This window comes from Capra hircus, chromosome 15 (genome assembly GCF_001704415.2).
Source record: "Capra hircus breed San Clemente chromosome 15, ASM170441v1, whole genome shotgun sequence".
Taxonomy (NCBI): Eukaryota; Metazoa; Chordata; class Mammalia; order Artiodactyla; family Bovidae; genus Capra; species Capra hircus.
In genome coordinates this window covers 77,328,534-77,356,243 of record NC_030822.1, presented here as the reverse complement: position 1 = coordinate 77,356,243, position 27,710 = coordinate 77,328,534, and the positions used below count along the sequence as shown (strand labels likewise).

Here is a 27,710-nt window from a genome sequence, read left to right as displayed (position 1 = left end):
ATGGACTACACAGCATGCCAGGCTCCTCTACCCTCCACTGTCTCCTGGATTTTGCTCAAGTTCAATTGAGTTGGTGACACTATCTAACCAAGTCATCCCTACCACCCCCTTCGCCTTTTCCTCTTTTAAACAGAGGGTTGGTGGGGTGTTAAATACTGTCCTTTAGAGCCTTATTTCAATAACTGACGCTACTGACCATGTAGTTGCTTGATCAGACACATGGGAGACATTCTTGGTCCCATCTCCTGAACTTCCGATATACTATCAACTACCAATGGCTGCCACCACCTTTAATCAAATCCTCTAAATTTGTCCTTTTCTCTCTCATCCTCTATCATGCTCCAACTGCAGAATTTAAAGAAAATTAAAACATGGAGTTTCAAAAAACAATATCTACTGTTTATATAATAAAATGATAATACTGATATATCAGAGATTGGAGTGGTATCAACAAATGGTACCCTGTTTCATCTGCAATTCTGCATCAATGGAATGAGAAAAAGCAGAGAGGCCTAAAATACTACTTTTTTTTTACTGGAAAAAGATAGTTTGATGGATGTGATAGATCTCCAGGCAAATGTACTTGCTGATACTAAACACAAGAATTTTGGAAGGCTTAACTCCTAGTTATGACAGTACTACACTAAGGAGCCAGCTACACCAGATGCTGGGACTACTTTGAAGGGGCGGAGCAGAATATGTAACCCAAGAGAAAAGCATAGGAAGGCAGAGTATTCAGCCCTGGGTTCCTGACTCAAACTCATATCAGATAAAGTGACACCTTTCCTGGAAAGGGAGGAGTCAGGTAGAAGGTAGAGAGCGTCTAGGAGTATGAACATTAGTAAACATTCCTCCATATGGAAAAACCACAGGAAAGGGAAATAAAAGTTTTCCTCTAATATCATATTTAAAATACTTGGAAAATTGCCTGATATTGTACAATAAGTGCTCAATATGTATTAGCTATTACTGTTCATTTAAGCTAGTCCATCTACTAGTTTCTAGACACTGAGAATTATTTTATATAGTGCATCCATTTAAAGTAGACAAAATAAAGGTTTTATTGGAAATTATTTGGATACCAGCAAATCTGGAAAACTCAGCAGTGGCCACAGGACTGGAAAAGGTCAGTTTTCGTTCCAATCTCAAAGAAAGGCAATGCCAAAGAATGTTCAAACTACCACACAATTGCACTCATTGCACATGCTAGCAAAGTAATGCTCAAAATTCTCCAAGCTAGGCTTCAACAGTATGTGGACTGAGAACGTCCATATGTTCAAGCTGGATTTAGAAAAAGCAGAGGAACCAGAGATCAAATTGCCAACATCCGTTGGGTCATAAATAAAGCAGGAGAATTCCAGGAAAACATCATTCTACAGCAGAGGTGACCTTGATTCTGTAACAAACAGTGGTATGAAATAAAAAGATGAACTTGATTTAGATGTGAAAAGACATGAGGCACACAATAACCAAACACAGTGTCTGGACTTTGACCTGAATTTGAACACACTATTGGAAATTATTTTTTTTTAGAGAGTGGTAAATATTGCTGTGAACTGGCTATTAAATGATGCCAAGGAAATATTGTTAATTTTTTATGTGTGATAATATATTACATTTATATAAGAAATTTTTTTTTGAGAAATGGAGAAGTAAAATACCTGGACTTTGCTTCAGCAAAGACAATTAAAAAAGAGAAAAAGAAGAAATATCTCTAAATTTTGAAAACTTTGAATATGGAGATTCATTTTACTATTCTTTCCTCTTCTGTATTTGTTTGTAATTGCTTAATAAGAAAAATAACTAAAAATGATTGGGAATAAACTTGAATGCCAGAAAATGTTTAATTTTCTCTAAGGAATTACCTTCTCTGTCTAGAGCTACTGTCCAATACAGTAGCCAAGGTCACATATGCTATTGAGCACTCGAGATGTTACAAGTCTGAAATGAGATGTGCCATAAATACAGAATATATGATGGATTTCAAGGACTTTGTATAAGAAAAGAGAAAGTAATATGTTATTCATAATTTTAAAATATTTATTACATTCTGAAACAACAATATGTTGTATATATTAGGTAAAATAAAATAACACTAAAAATATTTTTGTTTCTTTTATATTTTTAGTGTCACTACTAGAAAATATAAAATTATGTATGCGGCTTGATGTAGGTTGAAGAAAGGAGCATAGGGAAAGTGATATTCCAGAAAGAAATACAAACAGGTTTCTTAGAAGTTTTTGAAACCTGGGGAAGGACTAGAACAGTTAATGGAACTTAGTACATTATCCCAGCACTTTGAATTTTTTCCAATAAGGTGTCAAGTAAAGTCAGAGGTTTCAGAGTAGAGACACATCCCAAACAGGAAATTGCAGCCAGTTCTCAGCCTCCTGCTATATTTGGAGGGCATGAGAAGATAGCATTAAGTTGGCCAGGCTATGAAACAGTATAGTCAAGGACGAATTAAAAGGCTTTTACTTTTCTTTCTGAGAGTTTGTATCTATTTAGTTCTTTTTGGCAGTGCTGGGTCTCCGCTGCCGCCTGGGGTCTGCTCTAGCTGTGGCAAGCAGAAGCCACCCTCTCCTTGTGTTGTGCAGGCCTGTCACTGCAGCGGCTTCTCTTGTTGCAGAGAATGGACTCTAGAGAGCGCAGGCTTCAGTAGTTGCGGCATGTGGGATCAGTAGTTGCAGCTCCCAGGCTCTGGAGCGCAGGCTCAACAGTTGTGGTGCATGGGCTTAGCTGTTCTCTCGCATGTGGGATCTTCCGGGATCAAGGATCAGACCTGTGTCTCTTGCACTGGCAGGCGGATTCTTTACCACTGAGCCACGAGAGAAGCCTCTGAAAGCCCACTAAACTGGCTTAAATATAATAAGACGCTCAAAGCACTTAATGCTATGAGAATATCAGATTTAAAACCTTTGATTGCTGCAGTCACTTGAATTTCTAAGAAAAATAATTTGTTGACCTAGTTTTATATCACATTATCTTGGAAACACCAAATCATTTTAGAGATTGACTTTCAGAGAAAATCATATTGCTAAGCATTCTTAAAAGTTCCCCCATGATTTAAAAATAATATCTACTTGATGATGACAATATAAGGATATTCACAGTAAGTGCTCAGTTTTAAAAATGAAAACTATCAGAAATATATGTCTTAAAATGACAAAAGTAAACAAGTGGGACCTCATTAAACTTAAAAGCTTTTGCACAGGAAAGGAAACTATAAGCAAGGTAAAAAGACAAGCCTCAGAATGGGAGAAAATAATAGCAAATGAAACTGACAAAGGATTAATTTCCAAAATATACAAGCAGCTCATACAACTCCATACCAGAAAAACAAACAACCCAATCAAAAAGTGGGGAAAAGACCTAAAGAGACATTTCTCCAAAGACATACAGATGGCTAACAAACACATGAAAAGATCCTCAACATTGCTCATTATTAGAGAACTGCAAATCAAAACTACAATGAGATATCCCCTCACACCAGTCAGAATGGCCATCATCAAACAGTCTACAAATGATAAATGCGGGAGAGGGTGTGGAGAAAAGGGAATGCTCTTGCACTGATGGGAGGAATGTAAATTGATACAGCCACTGTGGAAAATGATATGGCGATTCCTTAAAAAATCCAGGAATAAAACCACATGTGACCCAGCAATCCCACTCCAGGGCATATACCCTGAGAAAACCAAAATTGAAAAAGACCAAAATTGAAAACGTATCCCATTGTTCACTGCAGCACTGTTTACAGTAGCTAGAACATGCAAAAAACCTAGACGTCCATAGATGGATGGATAAGGAAATTGTGGTACATATACACAATGGAATATTACTCACCCATAGAAAGGAACACATTTGAGTCAGTTCTGATGAGGTGGATGAACCTAGAACCTATTATACAGAGTGAAGTAAGTCAGAAAAAGAAAGATAAATATCTAGATTCTGTATATATTCTAACACATATATACAGAATCTAGAAAAACGGTACTGAAGAATTTATTTACAGGACAGCAGTGGAGAATCCCAGGGACGGGGGAGCCATCTATGGGGTCACACAGAATCGGACATGACTGAAGTGACTTAGCAGCAGCAGCAGCAGTGGAGAAACAGACATAGAGAATAGACTTAGGGACACGGGGAGAGGGGAGGAGAGGGTGAGGTGTATGGAAAGAGTAACATGGAAACTTACATTACCATATGAAAAATAGATAGCCAATGGAAATTTGCTGTATGTCTCAGGAAACTCCAACAGGGGCTCTGTATCAACCTAGAGGGGTGGGCTGGGGAGGGAGATGGGAGGGAGGTTCAAAGGGAGGGGATATATGTATACCTATGGCTGATTCATGTTGAGGTTTGGCAGAAAAGAGCAAAATTCTGTAAAGCAACTATCCTTCAATAAAAAAAAAAAAAAAAAAGAGGTCCTGTCACTGAATACTGGTTGGTCTATTTGAGTGGAAAGATGAAGAGAGAGAGGCTGTATTTTGTATTTTCTTCTGGACTGTAATTATCATATTTGGTAGACATAAGGCCATAGTAATGCTAATAAATGATTTCAAAATGTCAGTTAAAAATAAAAGAATTATTTAAGGGTTTTTTTTTTTGGTAAGTTTTCCACTGCTAGACTGATAAGCTACAACTGGCAGCTCACACTCATTTGGGGAAGATGCGTCTGAAGCTTGTAACTCCTAATTCTAATGAGCCCATTCTCCTCATGAAACCTCAAATGTCTAAATCTCCAATTTCCTCATTGTTTTAACTTTTATTTCCTGGTAAGCTCTAAAAGAGAGGGAGTTGAAATACAAATAGTAGAACCACTTGGTAAATGGGCCAACCCTAGCCTGGCATGAAGCAGCCCAAATGACCTGGCAAGCATAAGTGGCTTTAATATGCTACTAGGTCCCAAAGTAGCAGCAGCTTTCAGGTATCTCAGAGAACCACGCATTATTAACAAGTGTATAATGTGTTTAATAAGCCTGATTTGCCAAGGTAGAAGACTTGATTTTGCCCTTTGTGTTTGGCGGCATTGGCAGTCAAGGAGGGAACTGGAAGCGGCCCAGGTTTGCCAGAGCCAAACTTTCACAGCCTTGGGCATATCAAGCATGCAGGCTGAACAGGTGTGTGATGTGATGCATTTTCTAGTACTAAGTTTCACAACTGCTGTTAACAAATAACAAATCAATAATGGAAGTGAGGAAATTTTAGAGGGCCATGTTCAGGATCTAAAAAAATCAATATACATACATATTCTCTGAAGCAGGTCTAAGGGGTTTGAGATATTGATTGATGTGGGAACTATAGCCTTGCTTAAAGATCTCACTAGTTGAATTCAGTCTAGGGTGGTAGAGACGGAAGAAATTTAAAGCCAGTTAAGTTTTACAGTGACAATAAAATTTAAACATAATTCAAATTCAAAATTTTCCTATCAAAACAATCCTTTCATTGAAAATTTAATTAAAAGGAACCTAAATCAATTATTTAAAACTTACTGATTATGCCAACTGCAGTGAGGGGTTGCAGTTATAACTATAAAAAGTTATAAAAACTTTTTATCTGAGAAATATAAACTGCAGGTAAGAAATTAGGAAATATGCTCCTATTGTTTACACGAATGAGGGGACAGAGAGGAAAAATTCTGTTGAAGCAACTCAAATCCCGTGTGAAAGGATTTTTTTTAACTTAAAGTTTAAGACGTAATTCTATAAAACTTATTCCTAAACATACTGACCAACAAATATTTTAGTTTTTAACAATAAAGTTGCTTTTATAAATGTCAAATGAAAAATGAAAGAATTCTGCTTCACTAGATAAAAGCAGAGAACTTTATACTCAAACATACTTTTGTTTCTAATTCAAAAAAAACCACATGCTGCCTAATAAAACCTAATCCGAATCTAGGGAAATAAATAAAAACACACACACAAATATAGGTTTTCAGAGACCTTGTAATAAACATGTCAAGGAAATTATTATTTATATCCATGATAAAAGAGACAACAAAGGCTCAGACTGCTCTATTAGCTACTTTAAAAAGTCACATGGCTCTGTCGGGTGACTGAAGATCAGAATTGCGTTTTACTATCAACCTTCCCCCCTCCCATTTATAAAAGAAAACATATGCACTTGGGATTTTCTGACTGTAGATAATTTTATTTCATTTTGTAAGAACAGGGGGATAATAGTTCAGGAAATATGAATACACCTTGACACAGAATTAAATAAAATGTTTCTCTTGTTTTTTATAGCAGTCTACCTAAATAATGATACTACATTCTATGTGTATGCTAAGAGACCACACAATCAGGTAAATGCATGATTCATGGGTTTCCTCCTTCTCCTGAACGACTAGGCCGCAGTTTATGTGTACCAATAATAATTAAGCTAGCTTTTCTGAGCTACAGGTTAAGGTTAAAATCCAAAGGATGAACAAGAACCTGCTAATTCTGCTTCAAGGGAGAATGTTTTTGTAATCTATAAAGCCAAAAGGGAAAGACCTAATTTATTGTCAATGATCAAATTTCTGGCACACTCTACCATTACAGTTGATTTTGCTGCTGAAGGCAATGGCACCCCACTCCAGTACTCTTGCCTGGAAAATCCCACGGACGGAGGAGCCTGGTAGGCTGCAGTCCATGGGGTTGCTAAGAGTCGGACACGACTGAGCGACTTCCCTTTCACTTTTCACTTTCATGCAGTGGAGAAGGAAATGGCAACCCACTCCAGTGTTCTTGCCTGGAGAATCCCAGGGATGGGAGAGCCTGGTGGGCTGCGTCTATGGGGTCGCACAGAGTCGGACAGTTGGTGTTAATAGGCCTATTACAGTACCTCTCCTATTGTTGGTCCGCCACTCAACAATCCAACTAGAATATAACTGAGTATTTATTATGTTTGAGGTATTGTTGGCGGTATTTGAGAAACAAGAAAACTGAAAAAAAAAAAAAAGACTATTCTCATGGGGCTTACATTCTAGTAGAGTAAGACAAACAACAAATAACAAATATAATAAATTGTATAGTATGTTAGAAAGTAGTAGTGATATGAAGAGAAAATCATTGACCTGAAAACTAGGATTATGAAACAGAACTTCTGATAGGTCAGTTGCCTAAGGTTAACTAAGTTAAAGAAATATAGTCTTGCATTAATTGTGTGTGTGTGTGTGTGTGTGTGTGTGTGTGTGCGTGCGTGCACATTCTCAGGCATGTCCGACTCTTTGTGACTCCATGGACTGTAGCCCTCCAGGCTCCTCTTGTCCATGGGATTTCTCAGGCAAGAATATCGGAATGAATTGCCATTTCCTCCTCCAGCGGATCTTCCTGACTCCAGGATCAAATCTGCATCCCCTGGGTCTCCTGTGTTGCAGGCAGATTCTTTACCCACTGAGTCATCGGGAAAAGCCCTTACATTAACTTTAACTATATGTTAAAACACTGAACTAGATGCGGAAGATCTGAAAATAGATAAGACAGTCTTTGCCTTCGATGACATTACTCTCTCATAAGACAGACCAATATAGATACATAGAGATAACCACACTAAAACACGCGGCATCACATACTGCTGTTCAGTCACTAAGCCGTGTCTGACTCTTTGCGACTCTAGGAACTGCAGTGTGCCAGGCTTCCCTGTCCTTCACTACCTCCCTGAGTTTGCTCAGACTCATGTCCATTGAACCAGTGATACCATCCAACCATCTCATCCTCTGTCGTCCCCTTTTCCTCTTGACCTCAGTCTTTCCCAGCATTAGGGTCTTTACCAGTGAGTCAGTTTTTCACATCAAGAAGGCAATTCTATGTGTGAGAATGTGAAAGGGGAATGGTAGAGACGTGAAGAAGACGACGTGGAAGTAGGCTGGAGTTGCTGGGGAAACGATTTCATTAGTTTTGTCATTATATTTGAATGGATATTATTATCTATTATTGCAAGAGTAACGAATGTACTTTTAGCAGTAAAGCTGCTATGAAAATTTATATGGCAAAAGATAGTTTAATTTTTTTTACTATGGTAGGTTTGATTTTAGCAGACACCTAATGCATTAACAAACTGTAAACTATCTAAGGACAAGATTTAACTTAAAATGTTAACATACATTTACACGTACTTTGAAAGTGAAAGTGACAGTAGCTCAGTCATGTCTGACTCTTTGCAACCCCATGGACTATAGTCCATGGAATTCTCCAGAACAGAATATTGGAGTGGGTAACTTTTCCCTTCTCCAGGGGATCTTCGCAGCCCCACATTTTGGGTGGATTCTTTACCAGCTGAGCCACAAGGGAAGCCCAAGAATACTGGAATCGGTAGCCTGTCCCTTCTCTAGTGGATCTTCCCGACCCAGGAATCAAAGTGGGGTCTCCTGTGTTGCAGACGGATTCTTTACCAACTGAGCTATCACATTCTTTATTGTACAGCACGTATTTATTAACTTGAATGTTAGAAGAGGTAATATAACAACTTCAAGATTCATATCATTTTTTAATGAGTTATATTATCAGATATGTTATATTCCTAATATTCTTATTTTGTATTAGAACAGGTTGTATTTTGTACAGTTTCATGTTAAATCTTAACTTACTTTGATTTTTCACATCATAGGTAATACAATCTATCTCTGGTGACTTTGAGACTGGAGGAGAATTTTTTTTATCCTAGTTGGTACTTATATAATCTTTGACTCAGATAAATATCTAAATTCAGTCTCATACCTTAATTTGAAGCTTTGCTTCTTGTAGGCGACCTTTCCATGATGCCACAAATTTGAGGCTATCCACAGAACAGACCATAGCTCTGTAAAAGTGAAATGTCAAATGTCAGAAAGCAATAATTTTCAGGAGCTATAGAATATATTGACTATCACCCTTAATGCAGGTATATGAGGGGGTTTCAATAAATGTTTACCAGCTCAACTGAAATATTGATATTTATAATAAGATCTCAAGGTGCAACCAATTTGAAGATCCCCTAAAGCACAAAAAACAACTACATTTTTTCCCAGTGTATTTTTGGAAGTGTCTCTTTCATTACATTCCAACTTAAAAATTATAGACTGTATATGACATGATAATCCATATTTGTCTTAAAACAGTTTGATATTAACCATTAAATACTGTTTCCCACCAAGAAGCCTAGTCAGCATTGTCTAAGAGGAATTTCATCTACAAACAAGATGAAAATATTTTCATTCAGTTCAAAATGGCAGCCACTACTCACATGCGGCTATTGAGAACTGCAAATGTGGCTAGTATATTGAGAAATCATATTTTTTCTTTGACCTCTTTCTTATGGGATTGTTTATTTCTTCTGATATTAAGCTGAACAAGCTGTTTATATATATATTTTGGATACTGACCCCTTGGCCATTATTTCCCGCATTCCATTTTGTTGATGGTTTTCTTTGTTGTACAAAAGCTTTTAAGCTTAACGAGGTCCAATTTGTTTGAGACCCTCTGTGCTTCCTATACTTGGATATCTATTTCCTCTTTTAGGTTTTTGAAGTTGCAGCATAATTTCCTCAAGTACATTTCCATTCTTCTCTCTTCTCCTTCTGTAACTAATATAATGTCAAAGTGAGGATACAATGTTCTCAGGGATATTTGTTTCTTGAATTGCTTTTTTGTTTTCCTTTCTGATGTTCTGACTGAACGATTTCCATTATTCTATCTTCCAGATTGCTTATTTGTTCCTCTGTATCAGTTAGTCTGCTCTTCATTCCTTTTAATGTTTTTTTTTTTTAATTTCAGCTATATAATTATTTATTTTTGACTGGGTCTTTATATTTTCTGGTTCCTAGTGAAGAAGCTCATCTTTTAGATCAATTCCTTTTCCTAACTCAGTTAACATTTTCACTTCCAATATTTCTAATAATTTATCTAATCAATTGTTTATTTCTCTTTCATGATCTGTTTTTTCAGGGGTTTTCTCTTGCTTTTTTCAGTTAGGAGTAGCTCCTCTGACTTCTTCATTTTCCTTACTGTTCTCTGCCTCTATGAATTTAGGTGAAACAGTTATTTATTACATCTTATAGGGGTATTCTTATGTGGGAGTATCTTGATGTAGACCGCATGTGCTCAATGCATTTGATGGGAGAGCTAGATCTGATGTGGGTGCCAGTCACGTCTTTCCTCAGAGTGTGCTGTCAGCTGTCACTTTGGTAAGGCTTGAATCTGAAGACAGAGTTGGCCCGGGGTGTGAGGCAAACCTTCCTCTCTGGTCAGTGGCCATCCCCGCCCTATTAAAGGAAGGGTTGATCCTCTGTGGCTGGAGTGGAAGATCTGTGCGTCAGGCATGAGTTGGCTCCATTTTCCATTAAGCGTATGCCTTCCCCTCTCCCCACACCAGGAATTTTGTGTCCGGAGGGGAGTGCTGAAGCAAGTGAGGTTCCTGTGCCTAAAGCTGCCCAGTGTGCTGACCGTGTAGGCATCCGTGGTTCCGCTCAGATAGAGCACACGGCCAAGTCCTTCCCTGCTCACATCTGCCCAGCTCCAGCGCTGTGCTGAGGCGTGGACTGAGTGAGGCCAGGGTGTTTGCTTGGCTTGGGCTGTGGCGTGTGACGGGCGGTTGCAGCGGACCGTGCATCCGCCGCAGCAGCCCTCTCTTTGCCCCGTGGTGGGGGCAAGGCCTCTGTGTCTCTCACAGCTGATCACATCTTCAACACCCTCTATGTTCCACAGGGGAGGCAGGGCCTGTGTGGTTTCCCTTCACCTCTGTGGGGTGGGAAGTTAAGCTGTAGGATACAGTAGCCACTCTCATAAATCCGGGATGCTTCTGGGGTACCACTTGAGTAGGTGCCAACAATGGCCACCACAGACCCCCCAGGGTCCAGCTCAGGACCGAGTCCCCTCTGCCTCCTAAGGCACAGTCTTTTCCCAGGTCCTGGTCATCTCAGATCCAGGGCCACACTGTGGCATGAAGCACGTGGGGCCAGAGATTTGCTTGCCTCGGGCCGGGGCGTACAATGAAGCAGTCACGGGAAGCCCTGCAGCTGCTCGAGCAGACCTCGGTCCACCCTGCCTCAGGGCTAACCACTGTGCACACACTTGTCTCGCATGGAGTCCCGCCTTCCTCATGCTTTCTGTCTGTCCCAACAGTCCTCCAACCAGCAAAGGGGGTTTGCCTCCTCCATGCAGGACCCCAGGAATGGGATGCCCAGTCTGTAGTTTGATGTAGTATGAGGGTCTGCCCATAAAATCCCCTTTTCCCTGAGTCTCCTATTCAGGGTCACAGGTCCTGACTTGATTGCTTTTCTTTCCTTCCTGCACAATTATACATTTTTTTTTTCTTACAGTCTTGATTATAAAGGAGTTCTTCTATCAGTTTCCAGTGAGTTTTCAGTGAGAATTGTTCCACACATAGAGGTATTTTTGAAGTGTTCATGGGGGGATGTGAGGTCCACATCCTCCTACTCCACCATCTTGGTCTCCTTGCTGCTGCTGCTAAGTCACTTCAATCATGTCAGACTCTGTGTAACCCCATAGATGGCAGCCTTAATCCTATTTAATTTTAATTCATTAGAATCTAAATAGCTCTATTTGACTTCTGCCTACCATACTGGACACAATAAGTCTAGAAAGATAAATGACCAAAATGTTAAAAATTAGAGTTTGTTTATTTGAATTCTAATTAAAAAATCACTTCATTTTTCAAAAGCAATGCTCTCTAAAAGTTAACTGTTATTAACAGTAAAGTACTACGAAATAACACAACTATTTGGATTTGACAATAAATTTATTTCTTGACAATCAAGCAAATGTGATCAGAAGTGAACAAAGTGTACAATTAACCTCTCAGACAAATAAGTACTTCACTCTATTTACCTTGCAGTTTCCTGGCGAAGAGCGTTGAGAAACGTGTCTGGATGGAAGAGTTCTGATAGGTCAAGTGTGTCAGAGAGAAGAGTCTGTTTTTCAGCTCTCTCTACCCAGTTCTAGAAGGAGGGAAATACACAAATACACGTTTAAAAACTTTGCAGATTTGAAAGATAAAGATCTATTCAAGAATAACTATGCAGAAATCATTTTCAATGAGGAAGTTATGCAATTTCCAAATGCTCTGAAATGATGTGTAGGGATAAACTTCCACTGTATGTTATGAAACATACTGTAGCTTTTTGGCATAATATCCATCTATCACACAAATAACTTCTTTGCACAACCTTTTGTCAGTACTTAGTGTTAGCTGCTCATTTGTGTCCAACTCTTTGTGACCCTGTGGACTGTAGCCCGCCAGGCTCCTCTGTCCATGGAATTCGCCAGGCAAGAATACTGGAGTGAGTTGCCATTCCCTTCTCCAGGGGATCTTTTTGTTAGTAGAGATCTACTCAGAATAAAAAGTGCAAAATATGACATTTAATCTTATATATGGCATTTAAGTCTGGACTAGTACTTCTTCTACTGATGAATCACCTTTCAAAGTGTGCTCTGGAGATACTTAGTATCTAGGTCTAAAACTAGAGTTCCCAAGGTTGCTAATTCTTGGCAAGGCAAACTGGATTTGTGTTCCAGATCTAATTGTAAATTTGCCATTTTACTAAATCAAGTATTATAGTGGAGAGTAATGTCCAAGAAAAAATGATTTTTTTTTTGTTAAAACAGGTTTTTTTTTTAATAGTCTTCTCTACTTATCTGCCACTTTGTAAATCAATTTATACTCCATTTGGAGAAAGAAACATTATCATAAAGTATGTTTGGTAAGTATAATGAAAGATTGATATTTGGAACAAATAAAAACAACAAAGTCATGTCCAAATTTGTTATATTCTTTCCATGTATTGGCCAATTTTATGCTTACCACAGTCCTGAAATTGGTTAATATCCCCATTTTACAATCAGAAAATGGAGGCATGGTGAGGTTAAGGGTCTTGCCCAAAGTCATATAGTGTTGGAGTCAGATAATAAACTCAGATGATTTGTTTCTCTGTAATATTTCCTGGCGGTACTATTGTACCTTAAGAGATAGAGAGCTTTACTGACAATTTCTTAATCAGTTTGCTATTTCAGCTGGTACACAGAGATGGTACCATAGCAACTTTCAGAACTCTCATTTACTCAGTAATTAATTTTGCATGATTTATAAAGTCTAGGAAAAATAATTTAATGTATCACTGTGTAGTGGAGAAGGGACTCCTCCACTGGGACCACTCTAGTATTCCTGCCTGGGAAATTACATGGACAGAGGAGCCTGGTAGGCTACAGTTTATGGGGTTGCAAAGAGTCAGACATGACTTCGCAACTACAAGATTATTGTGCAGTCAGGCTGGTTTCATGTCCTATAACACTCTTGTTATCCATATAAGCATTTATATCTGTCAGCAGGTCTAGAATAGGAGAAATTAAAATCTCCAAAGCTAGTATGCTTGCATTAATTAATATCTTCATGCATTTAACTAATATTCCCACCTTACAACGAGTAGCAAAAATGTTCCTATGTCCATCCTACCAATTGATACTATGTTGATTTTATAATTAGAAAAGACTGTATTTTTCTTTTAAATTTTTGTTGGAGTATAGCTGATTTATAATGTTGGATTAGTTTTAGGTGTACAGCAAGGTGAATTCTTACACATATACTATGTATATCCACTCATCTGTTTTTAGATTTAAAAAAACATAGACTTCACAAGTTATTACTAAAAAAGACACATACAGAATATCTGATGAAAATAGGTTCAGAACTAATTATGTTAATGGTTAAATTTATGATTTTGGACTACTACTCATATAAAGTTAATTATGAGGAATTATTTAAAATTTCAAAACATGTGTTACTAAAATAAATCATTCAATCAAGACAAATTTACAGATAAATCAGTTACCTATTTGGGAGGAAAACATTCTTAATTAAAATAAAGCCTAAAACCTAGATTCATTTCTATTCTATATTCCTCAACTCCCCAAAATATAAATAGATACATACATATTTTTTAAAATATAGAAATGATTAAAAAGATATCTCTTTAACAAAGTATAATTACTTTTTCTTAGATATTCTCCTTTTAATAATGACATTTTAAAATAACAGTCCATAAAGTGGATATACCATAAAGCATTTATTTTTCAATTAAATAATTTATAATTACATATAACAAAGATCATTTATTCCTTATCAAATATTTTATATCTGCCTTCTATTTTCATTATCTAACCACAGACAACAAATTATGCTTCCATGACCCATTTTTATTGTAAATATTAATTTCTATTATCTTAAAACTATTTAAAAATAATCACTTACTGTATAAATATATCAAATTATACTATTATTTCAAAAAATCCTTTAATTTTGAATTCAAAAACTCCAAGAGTTGTTGCTAACAATGGATGTGCATATGTTCAAATTAATTAAAATTTAGAGTGTGGCTGATAATCAGAATTTTACTTCATTAAAGTTTCAATTAAAGTAATTATGGGGAGGGAGGTGGGAGGGTGGTTCATGTTTGGGAACGCATGTAAGAATTAAAGATTTTAAAATTTAAAAAATAAAAAAATAAAATTAAAAAAAAATTAGTCAAGAATAAGCTTCTTTAGTTAAAAATGTTTTTATTAATCTATAGTAAAAATAACCTGTAGTCTATTAAACTTAAAGCAAAGGTGTATTTGATAAGATAAAGTTTAAATAAGAAAGATTCTTTTAATGTATAATATCTTTGAGCAGGAAACTACACAAAATAAAGAGCCAGTACTGGAGTGAGAAGCCATTTCTTTCTCCAGGGCATCTTCCCAACCCAGGGACTGAACTCAGGTCTTCCGCATTGTAGGCAGATTCTTTATCAGCTGGGCCACTGGGAAAGTCCTTTAAATTTTTAATAACTACATTAAATCTGCTCATGCATGTTTATAGAAGCTTTTATTCGTAACCGCCAAAACTTGGAAGCAACAAAAATATATCCTTTAGTAGGTGAATGGACTAATCAACTCTGGTATATTGTGACAATCGAATATTATTCAGTACGAAAAACAGATGAACTATCAAGCCATGAAAAGACATGGAGAAAACGTAAACGCATACACCTAAGTGAAAGAAACAATTCTGAAAAAAACTTTACATACTATATGATTCCAACTATATAACATTTTGGAAAAGGCCAAATTGTGGAGACAGTAAAAAGATCAGTGGTTAGCAGGGATGAGGGAGCAGAGAGAGATAATAAACAGGAAGAACAGAGAATTTTTAGGGCAGTGAAAACACTCTGTATGTTATTAAAGTAATGGGTATATGCCACTGCATGTTTGCCCAATCCACAGAACGCTAACCATCGCGTGAACCCTAAGGTAAACTATGGGCATGGGTGATCAGATGTGTCAACAGATTCACCCTTGGTAAAAATGTACAGTTCTTCAGAGTTGATAATGAGGGAGTCTAGCATGTGTTTGTGCAGGGAATATATGGGAAATCACTGTACCTTCATCTCAATTTTGTTGTAAGCCTAAGATTGGTCTAAGAAATAGTCATTTTTAAAAACTGACATTTATATTCATTTAAAAGAACAGAAATAGAGACAATTACACAGCATAATCTTTAATGAGCTTTGGACTGAGCTTTCGACAAAGTTACAGACATTACTGGCAGTTATTTTTCAGTAAATGTTTCTCCTTTATTCCACTCCAGATTACAGGCCATGCTCTTTTTAAAGGACTACACTTGAGACTAAACAGAAGACGTGTGCCTCTCTTATGATTATGAGACTACATCTCTATAATTCTTCAAATGCTATGTAATAGAGGTAATTATGGATGTAAGCAAACAAATAATAGAACTGAACAACTTAGTGGGGTTGGACAACTTCTTAAATACTATAAACACACACACACACCAAGATTCACAGACAGAAAAACTTCTAAGCTAGGATGAACCACAGAGATCATCGACATTTCCTTACTATAATATACAGAAAATGATTTTTCCCAGGTGATACAAGACAGTTTAAAAATACTGCAAGATTTTATTTTAAAAAGGCTAATGATGAAGTAGAATGCATAAACAGAAAGGGCACTCCTTCACTCATTCAGAAACACTTGCTGAAGGCAAGGAGCTTATCATCTAGCTAGGAGAGACCAAACATGCATAAATCACTGTGCTAAAAGAGGTAAGGGAAAAAATCATACTAGACATGAATAATGTATCAGGAATGATCTGCTCCTATATGCACCAAAATATATACAGTTTTGAAGGAAAATGACTGTTCTGCTAAGAATTTAACATCTAGTTAACTTACTGTTCATTTGTAAATACAGATGAGTATCATTCTTTATGCCAGAGTTCAGAAAACAAACAAACCATACCTCTGTATCTTTTTTCTTGTAAATTCTACTCAAAAATGTTTTCCACCTGTTTTATGTACTACTCAAACCTAAGATTATTAAAGATGTAGGAGTAAACTAACTCATTTAAATATAGAAATACATCTAAATGGTAGTTATCATAGACCACTGGGGAATGGAAAAGTTCAATAAATGGTGCTAGTGGAAAATGATTAACTTTTTAGAGGAAAAAAGTTTAAACTTTAATTCTTATCCAGCCTAAATTTATGTTAATTGCATTCAGAGTTGAACTAATATTGAAAAAGAGAAAGCCGATTCAAGACAAAGGAAAAATAAGATTATGTCTGATTAGAAAAATATATTAGATTATAAAAATTATCATAGAAAAGGTAAAAGCCACTGAAATTAAATTTGGAAAAAAAATGTCCACAAATATGGAAATGAATTAGTAACATTAAAATAACTATAGACTGCATACATGCTTATTGAAACATAAAAGATAATACCATCCTTAATAGTTAGGTTAATTTAAAAAAGTAAGATATGCTTTTAGTCCTTTAGAATAGCAGAATGAGAAATGAAAAGCTCAAGTGTTGGTAAGTATACTACACGGACAAAATTTTTGTAGGGTATACACTGGTGCAATATTTTTATAAGTAATTTGATTAATGTGCCAAAAGCTTTAAAAATATTCAAGCCATTTACTCAGTAATTCCTTTTATTGGGATGTAATTAAGGAAATAATCAAGAGATTATTAAGGTTTGCTCATTTAAGATTATTTGCAGTATGAAGAAATTCGTTGTTGTTGTTCAGTCACTCAGTTGTGTCTGACTCTTTGCAACACCATGGACTGCAGCACACCAGGCATGCCTGTCCTTCACCATCTCCTGGAGCTTGCTCAAACTCAAGACCCTTGAGCTGGTGATACCATCCAACCATCGCATCCTCTGTCGTCCCCTTCTCCTCCTGTCTTCAATCTTTCCCAGCATCAGGGTCTTTTCTAATGAGATGGCTCTTTGTATCAGGTGGCCAAAGCATTAGAGCTTCAGCATCAATCCTTCCAATGGATATTCAGGGTTGACATCCTTTAGGATTGACTACTTTGATCTCCTTGCAGTCCAAGGGACTCTCAAGAGTCTTCTCCAACACCACAGTTCAAAAGCATCAATTCTTCGGGGCTCACCATTTTTATAGTCCAACACTACATCCATACATGACTACTAGAAAAACCATAGATTTGACTAGATGGACTTTTGTCAGCAAAGTAATGTCTTTGCAGTGATTTTGGAGCCCAAGAAAATAAAGTCTGTCACTGTTTCCATTGTTTCCCCAACTATTTGCCATGAAGTGATGGAACCAGATGCTGTGATCTTTGTTGTCTGAATGTTGAGTTTGAAGCCAGCTTTTTCACTCTCCTCTTTCACCTTCATCAAGAAACTCTTTAGTTCTTCTTTGCTTTCTGCCATAAGGGTGGTGTCATCTTCATATCTGAGGTTTTGATATTCCTCCTGGAAATCTTGATTCCATCTTGCGCTTCATCCAGCCTGGCATTTCTCATGATTTACTCTGCATGGATTTAAAATAAGCAGTGTGACAATATGCAGCCTTGATGTACTCCTTTCTCAATTTGGAACCAGTGCATTGTTTCATGTTCAGTTCTAACTGTTGCTTCTTGACCTGCACACAGGTTTCGCAGGAGGCAGTTAATGTGGTCTGGTATTCCCATCTCTTGAAGAATTTTCCACAGTTTTCTGTGATCCACATAGTCAAAGGCATTAATGTAGTTAATGAAGCATAAGTAGATGTTTTTCTGGAATTCTTTTGCTTTTTCTGTGATCCAAAAGATGTAGGCAACTTAATCTCTGGTGCCTCTGCCTCTTCTAAACCCATCTTGAACATCTGGAAGTTTTCAGTTCACATACTGCGGAAGCCTAGCTTGGAGAATTTTGAGCATTACCTTGATGGTATGAAAAATGAATGCAGTTGCGTGGTAGTTTGAACATTCTTTGGCATTGCCCTTCTTTGGGATTGGAATGAAAACGTACCTTTTCCAGTCCTGTGGCCACTGCCGCGTTTTCTAAATTTGCTGGCATATTGAGTGTAGCACATTAACAGCATCATCTTTTAGGATTTGAAAGGAATATATGTACACCCGTGGTGGATTCATGTCAATGTATGGCAAAACCAATACAATATTGTTAAGTAATTAGCCTCCAATTAAAATAAATTTATACTAAAAAAATTAATAAAAATAAAGATAGTAAAGTAAAAAAAAAAAAAAAAAGAAATAGCTCAGCTGGAATTCCATCACCTCCTCTAGCTTTGCTCAGAGTGATGCTTCCTAAGGCCCAGTGACTTCACACTCCGAGATATATGACTCTAGGTGAATCATATGACTCACATATGACTCTAGGTGAGTAATCACAACATTGTGGTTATCTGGGTCATTAAGACCTCTTTTTGTGTAGTTCTTCTGTGTATTCTTGCCACCTCCTCTTAATACCTTCTGCTTCTGTTAGGACTGTACTGTTTCAGTCCTTTATTGTGCACATCTCTGCATAATATGTTTTCCTTGGTATTTCTAATTTTCATGAAGAGATCTCTAGTCTTTCCCATTCGATGTTTTCCTCTATTTTTTTCCTTTAATTAAAAATAGAAATTATATATAATATATATGTGCTGTGCTTATTTGCTCAGTCATGTCCGACTCTTTGCAACCCATGGCCTGCAGCCCGCTAGGCTCCTCTGTCCATGGGATTCTCCAGGCAAGAATACTGGAGTGGGTTACCATACCCTCCTCTAGGGGATCTTCCTATCCAGAGATCAGACTCAAGTCTCCTGCATTGCTGGTAGATTCTTTACCGACTGGGCCACCAGAGAAGCCCCTATGATAATGTATACAAAATAATATAAATTAGCTAATTAAATTATGGTACATGAGTAAAATAAAACATTATATAACAATAAAAACTAGTATTTGAAAAATATTTGATGACACTGGAAAGTGTACATTACTTAATATATTTATCAGAATGTATACACAGTAATTAGCCTACTTATGTAAAAATAATTGGACATATAAAAAACATTGATGAAAGTCACTATCAACTTACATCATTTCAACTGGGTCTGGTCTAAACTCTACTAATGACTGTCTTCATTGATATTTTATAGCAATTATTTAGTATAAGATGAAATACATTAACAAACTGTTAACATTTTTATTTTGTTTTAATGAACTGTGTTTCTTCAAAAAATGGCTTAAGGCAAATAACAAATAATTCAGGCAATCATTTTTCTCAGTGTGACATCTTTTATGCTTCTTCATCTTTTGTCAAAATTACTTAGTATAAATTACAGATTTCAGAATTTGAGAACAAATTCATCTAGAATTAAAATCTAATATATCCAGATTGAAATTAAGTACATCCAGTCATTAACTGGAGTAAACAACACATTAAAAGTGATTAGCAGGTTGACAACTCTGAACATAAGAAGTTTCTCAGTTTATTGGACAAAAAGATAGTAATAAACTGCAGCTCATCAACAGGTAGATTATCAGGAATTGTACTGGAACTAAAACTTCAGAATTAGTATTAAAGACAAATAACATATTTCTTCCTAGGAAAGACCTGCCATACCAACTTCAAAACATAGTGAGTGTACTACTAGATATTTGCCATTCTTTAGTCTAAATTTTTTCTAAATGCTAACCTAGGTTTACATCAACATTGATCAAATCTTCTACATTAGTACTAGTAATATACTAGTAATATAAATAATTAGTACTAGTAATATAAGCATAGGAGAAAAGATAAATTAAGTAAGCTCCCCAAGTTTCAATTTCAAGTCATTACTTTAAGCAGCCTTGTGAGACTGAGATGTAAAACCTGGAGTTCAAGAGAACAAGACTGATTTGGACAAGCTTTCTGGAGATCTAATCATTTTGAGTTATGATCCTTAAAAAGATAATTTCTTGCCTCATGTACTCCACAAATAAAGTTACCTTGCATATCAACTTTAGAGAACTGTTTCTCTAAAAGTGTATTAAATGTGCTGCAGTTAGATTCCATCCATTTATATTCTGCTAACCATGTAAATTGATTTTAACTCTTCATAGTAGCTCAGAATTTTGATGTGCAAATTAATTCCTAATTTTCTTTTTGATATCCTATTCTCAAAACAGTTTAGTTCAGTTCTGTCACTCAGTCATGTCCAACCTGCGATCCCATGGACTGCAGCATGCCAGGCTTCCCTGTCCGTCATCAAATCCCAGAGCCTACTCAAACTTATGCCCATCGTGTCAGTGATGCCACGACATGATGGCATCCTTTGTCATTCCCTTCTCCTTTGTCATTCCCTTCTCCTCCTGCCCTCAATTTTTCCAGCATCAGGGTCTTTTCAAATGAGTTGGTTCTTTGCATCAAGCGGCCAAAGTATTGGAATTTCAGCTTCAGCATCAGTCCTTCCAAGGAATACTCAGGAGTGATTTCCTTTAGGATGGACTGATTGGATCTCCTTGCAGTCCAAGGGACTCTCAAGAGTCTTCTCCAACACCACAGTTCAAAAGCATCAATTCTTCTGTGCTCAGCTTTCTTTATAGTTCAACTCTCTCATCCATACACGACCACTGGAAAAACCATAGCTTTGACTAGACAGACCTTTGTTGGCAAATGTCTCTGCTTTTTAATATGCTATCTAGGTTGGTCATAGCTTTTCTTCCAAGGAGTAAGCATCTTTTAATTTCATGGCTGCACTCACCATCTGCAGTGATTTTGGAGCCCAAGAAAATAAAGTCTCACTGTTTCTATTGTTTCCCGATCAAGTTGCAATGAAGTGATGGGACCAGATGCCATGATATTAGTTTCCTGAATGTTGAGTTTTAAGCCAACTGTTTCATTCTCCTCTTTCACTTTCGTGAAGAAGCTCTTTAGTTCTTCCTTGCTTTCTGCCATAAAAATCATGTCATCTGGCTATGTGAGGCTATTGATAATTCTCCCAGTAAACTTGATTCCAGCTTGTGCTTCATCCAGCCCAACGTTTCTCCTGATGTAGTCTGCATATAAGTTAAATAAGCAGAATGACAGCATGGACGTACCCCTTTCCCAATTTGGAACCAGTCTGCTGTTCCATGTTCAGTTCTAACTTGCTTCTTGACCTGCATACAGAGTTCTCGAGAGGCAGGTCAGGTGGTCTGGTATTCCCATCTCTCTCAGAATTTTCCACAGTTTGTTGTCAAAGGCTTTGGCATAGTCAATAAAGCAAAAGCAGATCTTTTTCTAGAATTCCTGCTTTTTCCATGATCCAGCGGATGTTGGTAATTTGATCTCTGGTTCCTCTGCCTTTTCTAAATCCAGCTTGAACATCTGGAAGTTCATGGTTTACATATTGCTGAAGCCTGGCTTGGAGAATTTGGAGCATTACTTTGCTACTGTGTGATGAGTGCTATTGTGCCATAGTTTGAACATTCTTTGGCATTGCCTTTCTTTGGGATTGTAATGAAAACTGACCTTTTCCATTCCTGTGGCCACTGCTGAGTTTTCCAGATTTGTTGGCGTATTGAGTGCAGCACTTTTACAGCATCATCTTTTAGAATTTGAAATAGCTCAACTGGAATTCCATCACCTCCTCTAGCTTTGTTTATAGTGATGCTTCCTAAGGCCCACTTGACTTCACATTCCAGGATGTCTGGCTCTAGGTGAATGATCACACCATCGTGGTTATCTTGGTTATGAAGATCTTTTTTGGATAGTTCTTCTGTGTATCTTGTCATCTCTTCTTAATATCTTCTGCTTCTGTTAGGTCCATTTCTGTCCTTTATTGTGCCCATCTCTTTGCATGAAATGTTTCCTTGGTATCTCTAATTTTCTTGAAGAGATCTCTAGTCTTTCCCAGTCTATTGTTTTCTTCTATTTCTTTGCATTGATTGCTGAGGAAGGCTTTCTTATCTCTCCTTGCTATTCTTTGGAACTCTGGATTCAAATGGGTATATCTTTCCTTTTCTCTCTTGCTTTTCATTTCTCTTCTTTTCACAGCTATTTGTAAGGCCTCCTCAGACAGCCATTTTGCTTTTTTGCATTTCTTTTTCTTCGGGATGGTCTTGATCCCTGTTTCCTGTACAATGTCACGAACCTCCATTAACAGTTCATCAGGCCCCTTTTAGTCTCTTAAATATATTTCTCACTTCCACTATATAATTGTAAGGGATTTGATTTACACTGGACTGGGAAACAGGCTCTTGGAGGGCACAGTCAACCATTTTGCCTTTTTGCATTTCTTTTTTTGGGGATTGGTCTTGATCACTGCCTCCTGTACAGTGTCACGAACCTCCATCCATAGTTCGACTCCCATATTTTATTTAAAAGTAGATATTTTTTATAAAGTAGATATTTAACTTCCAAGTATTTTAAGTTTCTTAAAATCTTTTTGCTACTAATTTCTAACAATTATAAATACTTATAGATTATTTGAGACAAGTTTGATCTATCTACCTTAGTATAATTCTGTGTGCACTTGAAAAGATGTGTACTATACTGTTGTAGAATGTAATCAAGTGATTTTATAATTAAGTTATTTAATAAAGCTGTTCAAGTTTTCTATATTGCTACTGCTTTTCTGTCTAGTATTCTGTCAACTGTTGAGAGAGATACATCATATATTTTTAAACTCTGCTTTTAGATGTATAACAGTTTAGTATTGCTATATTCTTCTGATGACTTGATAACTTTATCATTATAAAATAACCTTCATTATCTCTTGTTATATTCTATGCTTTGAAACTTGCTTTCCCTGATATTAATATAGCTACATAATCATGGCATCTCTTTTTCTATTATTTTGTTTTCAACCTATCTCTGCCTTATTTAGAGTGCAATGCCTGGATGCATAATGGCACCTTAGCTGGATTTTGTTGTATGCAATTTGACAAATTTGCCAAAACTTTTTGTTGGTAACTTTGAATATTATTTAATGATTTATTTTAAAATTATTTAGGGAATAAATGAGCTTATAAACAGCTACATATTGTAAATAAAAGAAAAGTTTAGGGTTTAGGCTGAGCAAAATAATTCAGTGAGTAAAATGATGGCTTTAATAATAGTAATTGTCACATTAGTAACATAATAACAAACATAATATTTATCACACGTATCTCACTCACACAAGTTAATGCCTTTAAAACAGCATACAAGGTCCTCATTGTCTGTCCCTACCCCAAGTCCAACGTCTTTCTGCCAACCATATCATTCTAGCTTTTTACTTCTCTGACCACCTTTTCCTTATTTACCAGCCTTCAGTCACACTGGCTTCTCTTTCTCAAAATAATCTTTTGCCTCAGGGTACTTGCTGTTTCCTCTGCCTGAAACTTTCTCCTAGCTGATATCTTATCTGCAGGGCAATTCCCTCAACTTCTTCAGGACCTTGTCAAATACCACCATACCAAAGATTTCTTCCATAATTCTACCATTTTAACACAAGAAATTTTTATATACATTTTACATTTATATATAGTGTTCTATATGCTATTAATAGAAATTAATGCTATAGCAAATGACTTGTAGAATCTCAGTCACCTGGCCAGAGATTAGGCCTGAGCCTTTGGAGTGGAAGCACTCAGTCCAGGACCCTAGGCTGCTGGAGAACTCCTGAGCCCAGGGAGTACTAGTGAGAACTCCCAGGAAGGGCTCCATCCATATATAAGCCCAGCATCACTGGACTGCCAGTAGCACCCAGCGCAGAACGCCTCACTCAAACAACAAGCAAGATAAAAACACAAACCCAATTATCAGCAGACAGGATTTCCACAGACACTCCAAAACATACCACCTCACACAACCCTGTTCATCAGAGGGGAAAAAAAAACAAAAAACAAAAAACAAAACTCCTCCTACCAGAATGCAGGCACAAGTCACACCCAACATGAAGCCTACAAAAATGACTAGACCAACTTTACCCACAGAGGGCAGAAAACAAAAGGAAGAAGGAATATGGCCCTAATGCCTGCGAAGAGAAGCCCTCAAACCAGTAAGTTAGAAAAAAATGAAAAGAGAAACAGTGCACAGATGAAGGAACAAGGGAGAAACTCTCAAGCCCAAATAAACGAAGAGGGAATGGGCAAGTTATCTGAAAAAGAATTCAGAGTAATGATAGCAAAGGTGATCCAAACTCTTGAAAACAGAATGGAGAAAATGCAAGAATCAATTAACACATTTAGCAAGGACCTAGAAGAAATAAAGAATAAACAAACAGAAGTGAATAACATGATTACTGAAATTAAAAACACTCTGGAAGGAATCAATAGTAGAATAACTGAGGCAGAAGAATGGATACATGAGCTGGAAGACAAAATGGTGAAAATAATTGGTGAAGAGCAGAATAAAGGAAAAACAATGAAAATAATTGAGGACAGTCCTAGAGACCTCTGGGACAATATTAAATGTACCAACATGTGAATTACAGGGGTCTCAGAAGAAGAGAAAAAGAAAGGGTCAGAGAAAATTTTTGAAGAAATTATAGATGAAAACTTCTCCAATATGGAAAATGAAATAGTCAATCAAGTCCAAGAAGCACAGAGTATCCTACACAGAATAACCCCAAAGAGAAACATGCTGAGATACACACTAATCAAACTAATCAAGGTTAAACACAAAGGAAGAATATTAAAAGCAGCAAGGAAGAAGCAACAAGTTATCATATGAGGGAAACTCCATACAATTAACAACTGAAATCTTTCAGCAGGATCTCTGCAGGTTAGATGGGAATGGCAGGACATAAATTTAAAGTACTGAAAGGGAAAAATCTACAACCAGGATTACTCTACTTGGCAAGGATCTCATTCAAAACTGATGAAGAAATCAAAAGCTTTACAGACAAGTAAAAGTTAAGACAATTCAGCACCACTAAATCAGATTTCAAGAAATGTTAAAGGTACTTCTATAGGCAGGAACAAAAGAGAAGGAAACTATTTTCAAAAACAAACCCCAAACAACTGAAAAAAATCAATAGGAACATATATATATATATACACATATATATATATACATATATATATATATATCAATAATTACTTTAAATACAATGTATAAAATGCTCCAACCAAAAGACAGAGTGGATGAATGGATATAAAAATAATAACCATATACATTTCTGGCACAAAAACAAAAATTCTGATCAATGGAATAAGATACAAGGCCCAAAGATGAACCCAAGCACCTATAGGCAACTTATCTTTGACAAAGGAGGCAAGTATATACAATGGAGAAAAGATAGTCTCTTCAGTAAGTGGTCCTGGGAGAACTGCATAGCTATGTGTAAAAGAATGAAGGTAGAACACTTCCTATCACCACACACAAAGATAAACTCAAACCATTTGAGCTAAATATAAGACCAGAAATTATAAAACTTTTTGAGGAAAATATAGGCAGAACTCTATCTGACATAAATTACAAGATCCTCTATGACCCATCTCCTAGAATAATGGAAATTAAAAAAAAAAAAAAGGAATCTAATGAAAAGTTTTGCACAGCAAAGGAAACTATAAGCAAGGTGAAAAGACAACCCTCAGAATGGGAGAAAATAATAGCAAAGGAAATAACTGACAAAGGATTAATCTTGGTGGGGAATGTAACCTGATACAGCCACTATGGAAGACAGTATGGAGATTCCTTAGAAAACTAGGAACAAAACTACCATACGACCCAGTAATCCCATTATTAGGCGTATACCCTGAGGAAACCAAACTTAAAGAAGACATATGTACCCCAATGTTCACTGAAGCACTATTTACACTAGCTAGGACATGGAAGCAACCTAGATGTCTGTCAACATATAAATGGATAAAGAAGCTGCGGTATATATAAACAACAGAATATTAGTCACAAAAAGGAATAAATCTGAGTCAGCTCTAATGAGGTGGATGAACCTAGAGCCTGTTATGCTCTTCTACCTAGAGCTGTGGGAAGGGGAGGGAGGTGGGACGGAGGTTCAAGAGGGAGGGGACACACGTATACCTGTGGCTGATTGATGTTGATGTATAGTAGAAACCAACACAATATTATAAAGCAATTATCCATCAATTAAAGATAAACAAAAGAGTACATAACATGAACATTATGAAAAAAAGTAAGTGGAAAAATTGTGACAAAAATAAATATACAACCTGAACATCCACATTTATTCTAGTGGAAAATCCTCCAGATAACAGAATAATCCAACCAATCCATCCTAAAGGAAATCAGTCCTGAATATTCACTGGAAGGACTGATGCTCAAGCTGAAACTCCAATACTCTGCCCACCTGACACAAAGAACTGATTCACTGGAAAAGATCCTGATGCTCAGAAAGATGGACGCAGGGGAAGGGGACAACAGAGGAAGAGATGGTTGGATGGCATCACCAACTCAACAGACATGAGTTTGAGTAAACTCCAGGAGTTGGTGATGGACAGGGAGGCCTGGTGTGCTGCAGTCCATAGGGTCACAAAGAGTCAGACATGACTGAGTGACTGAACTGAACTGAACCGAACTTTCTACCATGGAACACTGCTGGGAGGCTCCATATTGGAGAACTCTATCCCACCCATTATTGCTACAAGGTTACATGCCATCTTGGCAAATAAATGGCAATGAAAACAGTAACAGACTTTATATATTTTGGGGCTCCGAAATCACTGCAGATGGTGACTGCAGCCATGAAATTAAAAGATGCTTGTTCCTTGGAAGAAAACCTATGACCAACCTAGACAGCATATTAAAAAGCAGAGACATAACTTAGATGACAAACGCCTGTCTAGTCAAAGCTATGGTTTATGCAGTAGTCATCTATGGATGTGAGAGTTGGACTATAAAGAAAGCTGAGCACTGAAGAATTGATGCTTTTGAATTGTGGTATTGGGGAAGACTCTTGAGAGTCCCTTGGACTGCAAGGAGATCCAACCAGTCCATCCTAAAGGAAATCAGTCTGAATATTCATTGGAAGGACTGATGCTGAAGCTCAAACTCCAATACTTTGGCCACCTAATGTGAAGAACAGACTCATTGGAAAAGACCTTGATGCTGGGAAAGATTGAAGGCAGGAGTAGAAGGGGATGTGAGATGGTTGGATGGCATCACCGACTAGATGGACATGAGTTTGGGTAGACTCTGGGAGTTGGTGATGGACAGGGAGGCTTGGCTTGCTGCAGTCCCGGGGGTTGCAAACAGTCAGACATGACTGAGCAACTGAACTGAACTGAACTACATGCCATTGGTGGCTGGCACCAGTTCTAGGACCCACTGGCTAGTGCAGTCACCTGTGCAAGGTCCATTTATGGCCACCATCAACACTGGCAACTACAGTCTGAGATAGGACCTGGCAGCCAACCAGGCCAGAGCCACTCCTGCACACCAGCATGTCCACAGTAACTGGTCCTGACACAGTGAAGGACCCGGCAGCCCATACATGGGGCACCCTAGAGCATC

General features: G+C 37.1%; 1 protein-coding gene across 1 annotated transcript in view; it reads right to left on the bottom strand.

Moving 5' to 3' along the window:
- Positions 1-27,710, bottom strand: part of DYNC2H1 (dynein cytoplasmic 2 heavy chain 1) — a 399,579-nt gene that overhangs the window by 19,351 nt on the left and 352,518 nt on the right. The window contains exons 86-87 of the mRNA XM_013969394.2: positions 11,811-11,920; positions 8,703-8,784 (exon numbers count right to left, since the gene is read on the bottom strand). Of these exons, the coding sequence (XP_013824848.2) occupies positions 8,703-8,784; positions 11,811-11,920 (192 nt within the window). The remainder of the gene's footprint in view (positions 1-8,702; positions 8,785-11,810; positions 11,921-27,710) is intronic.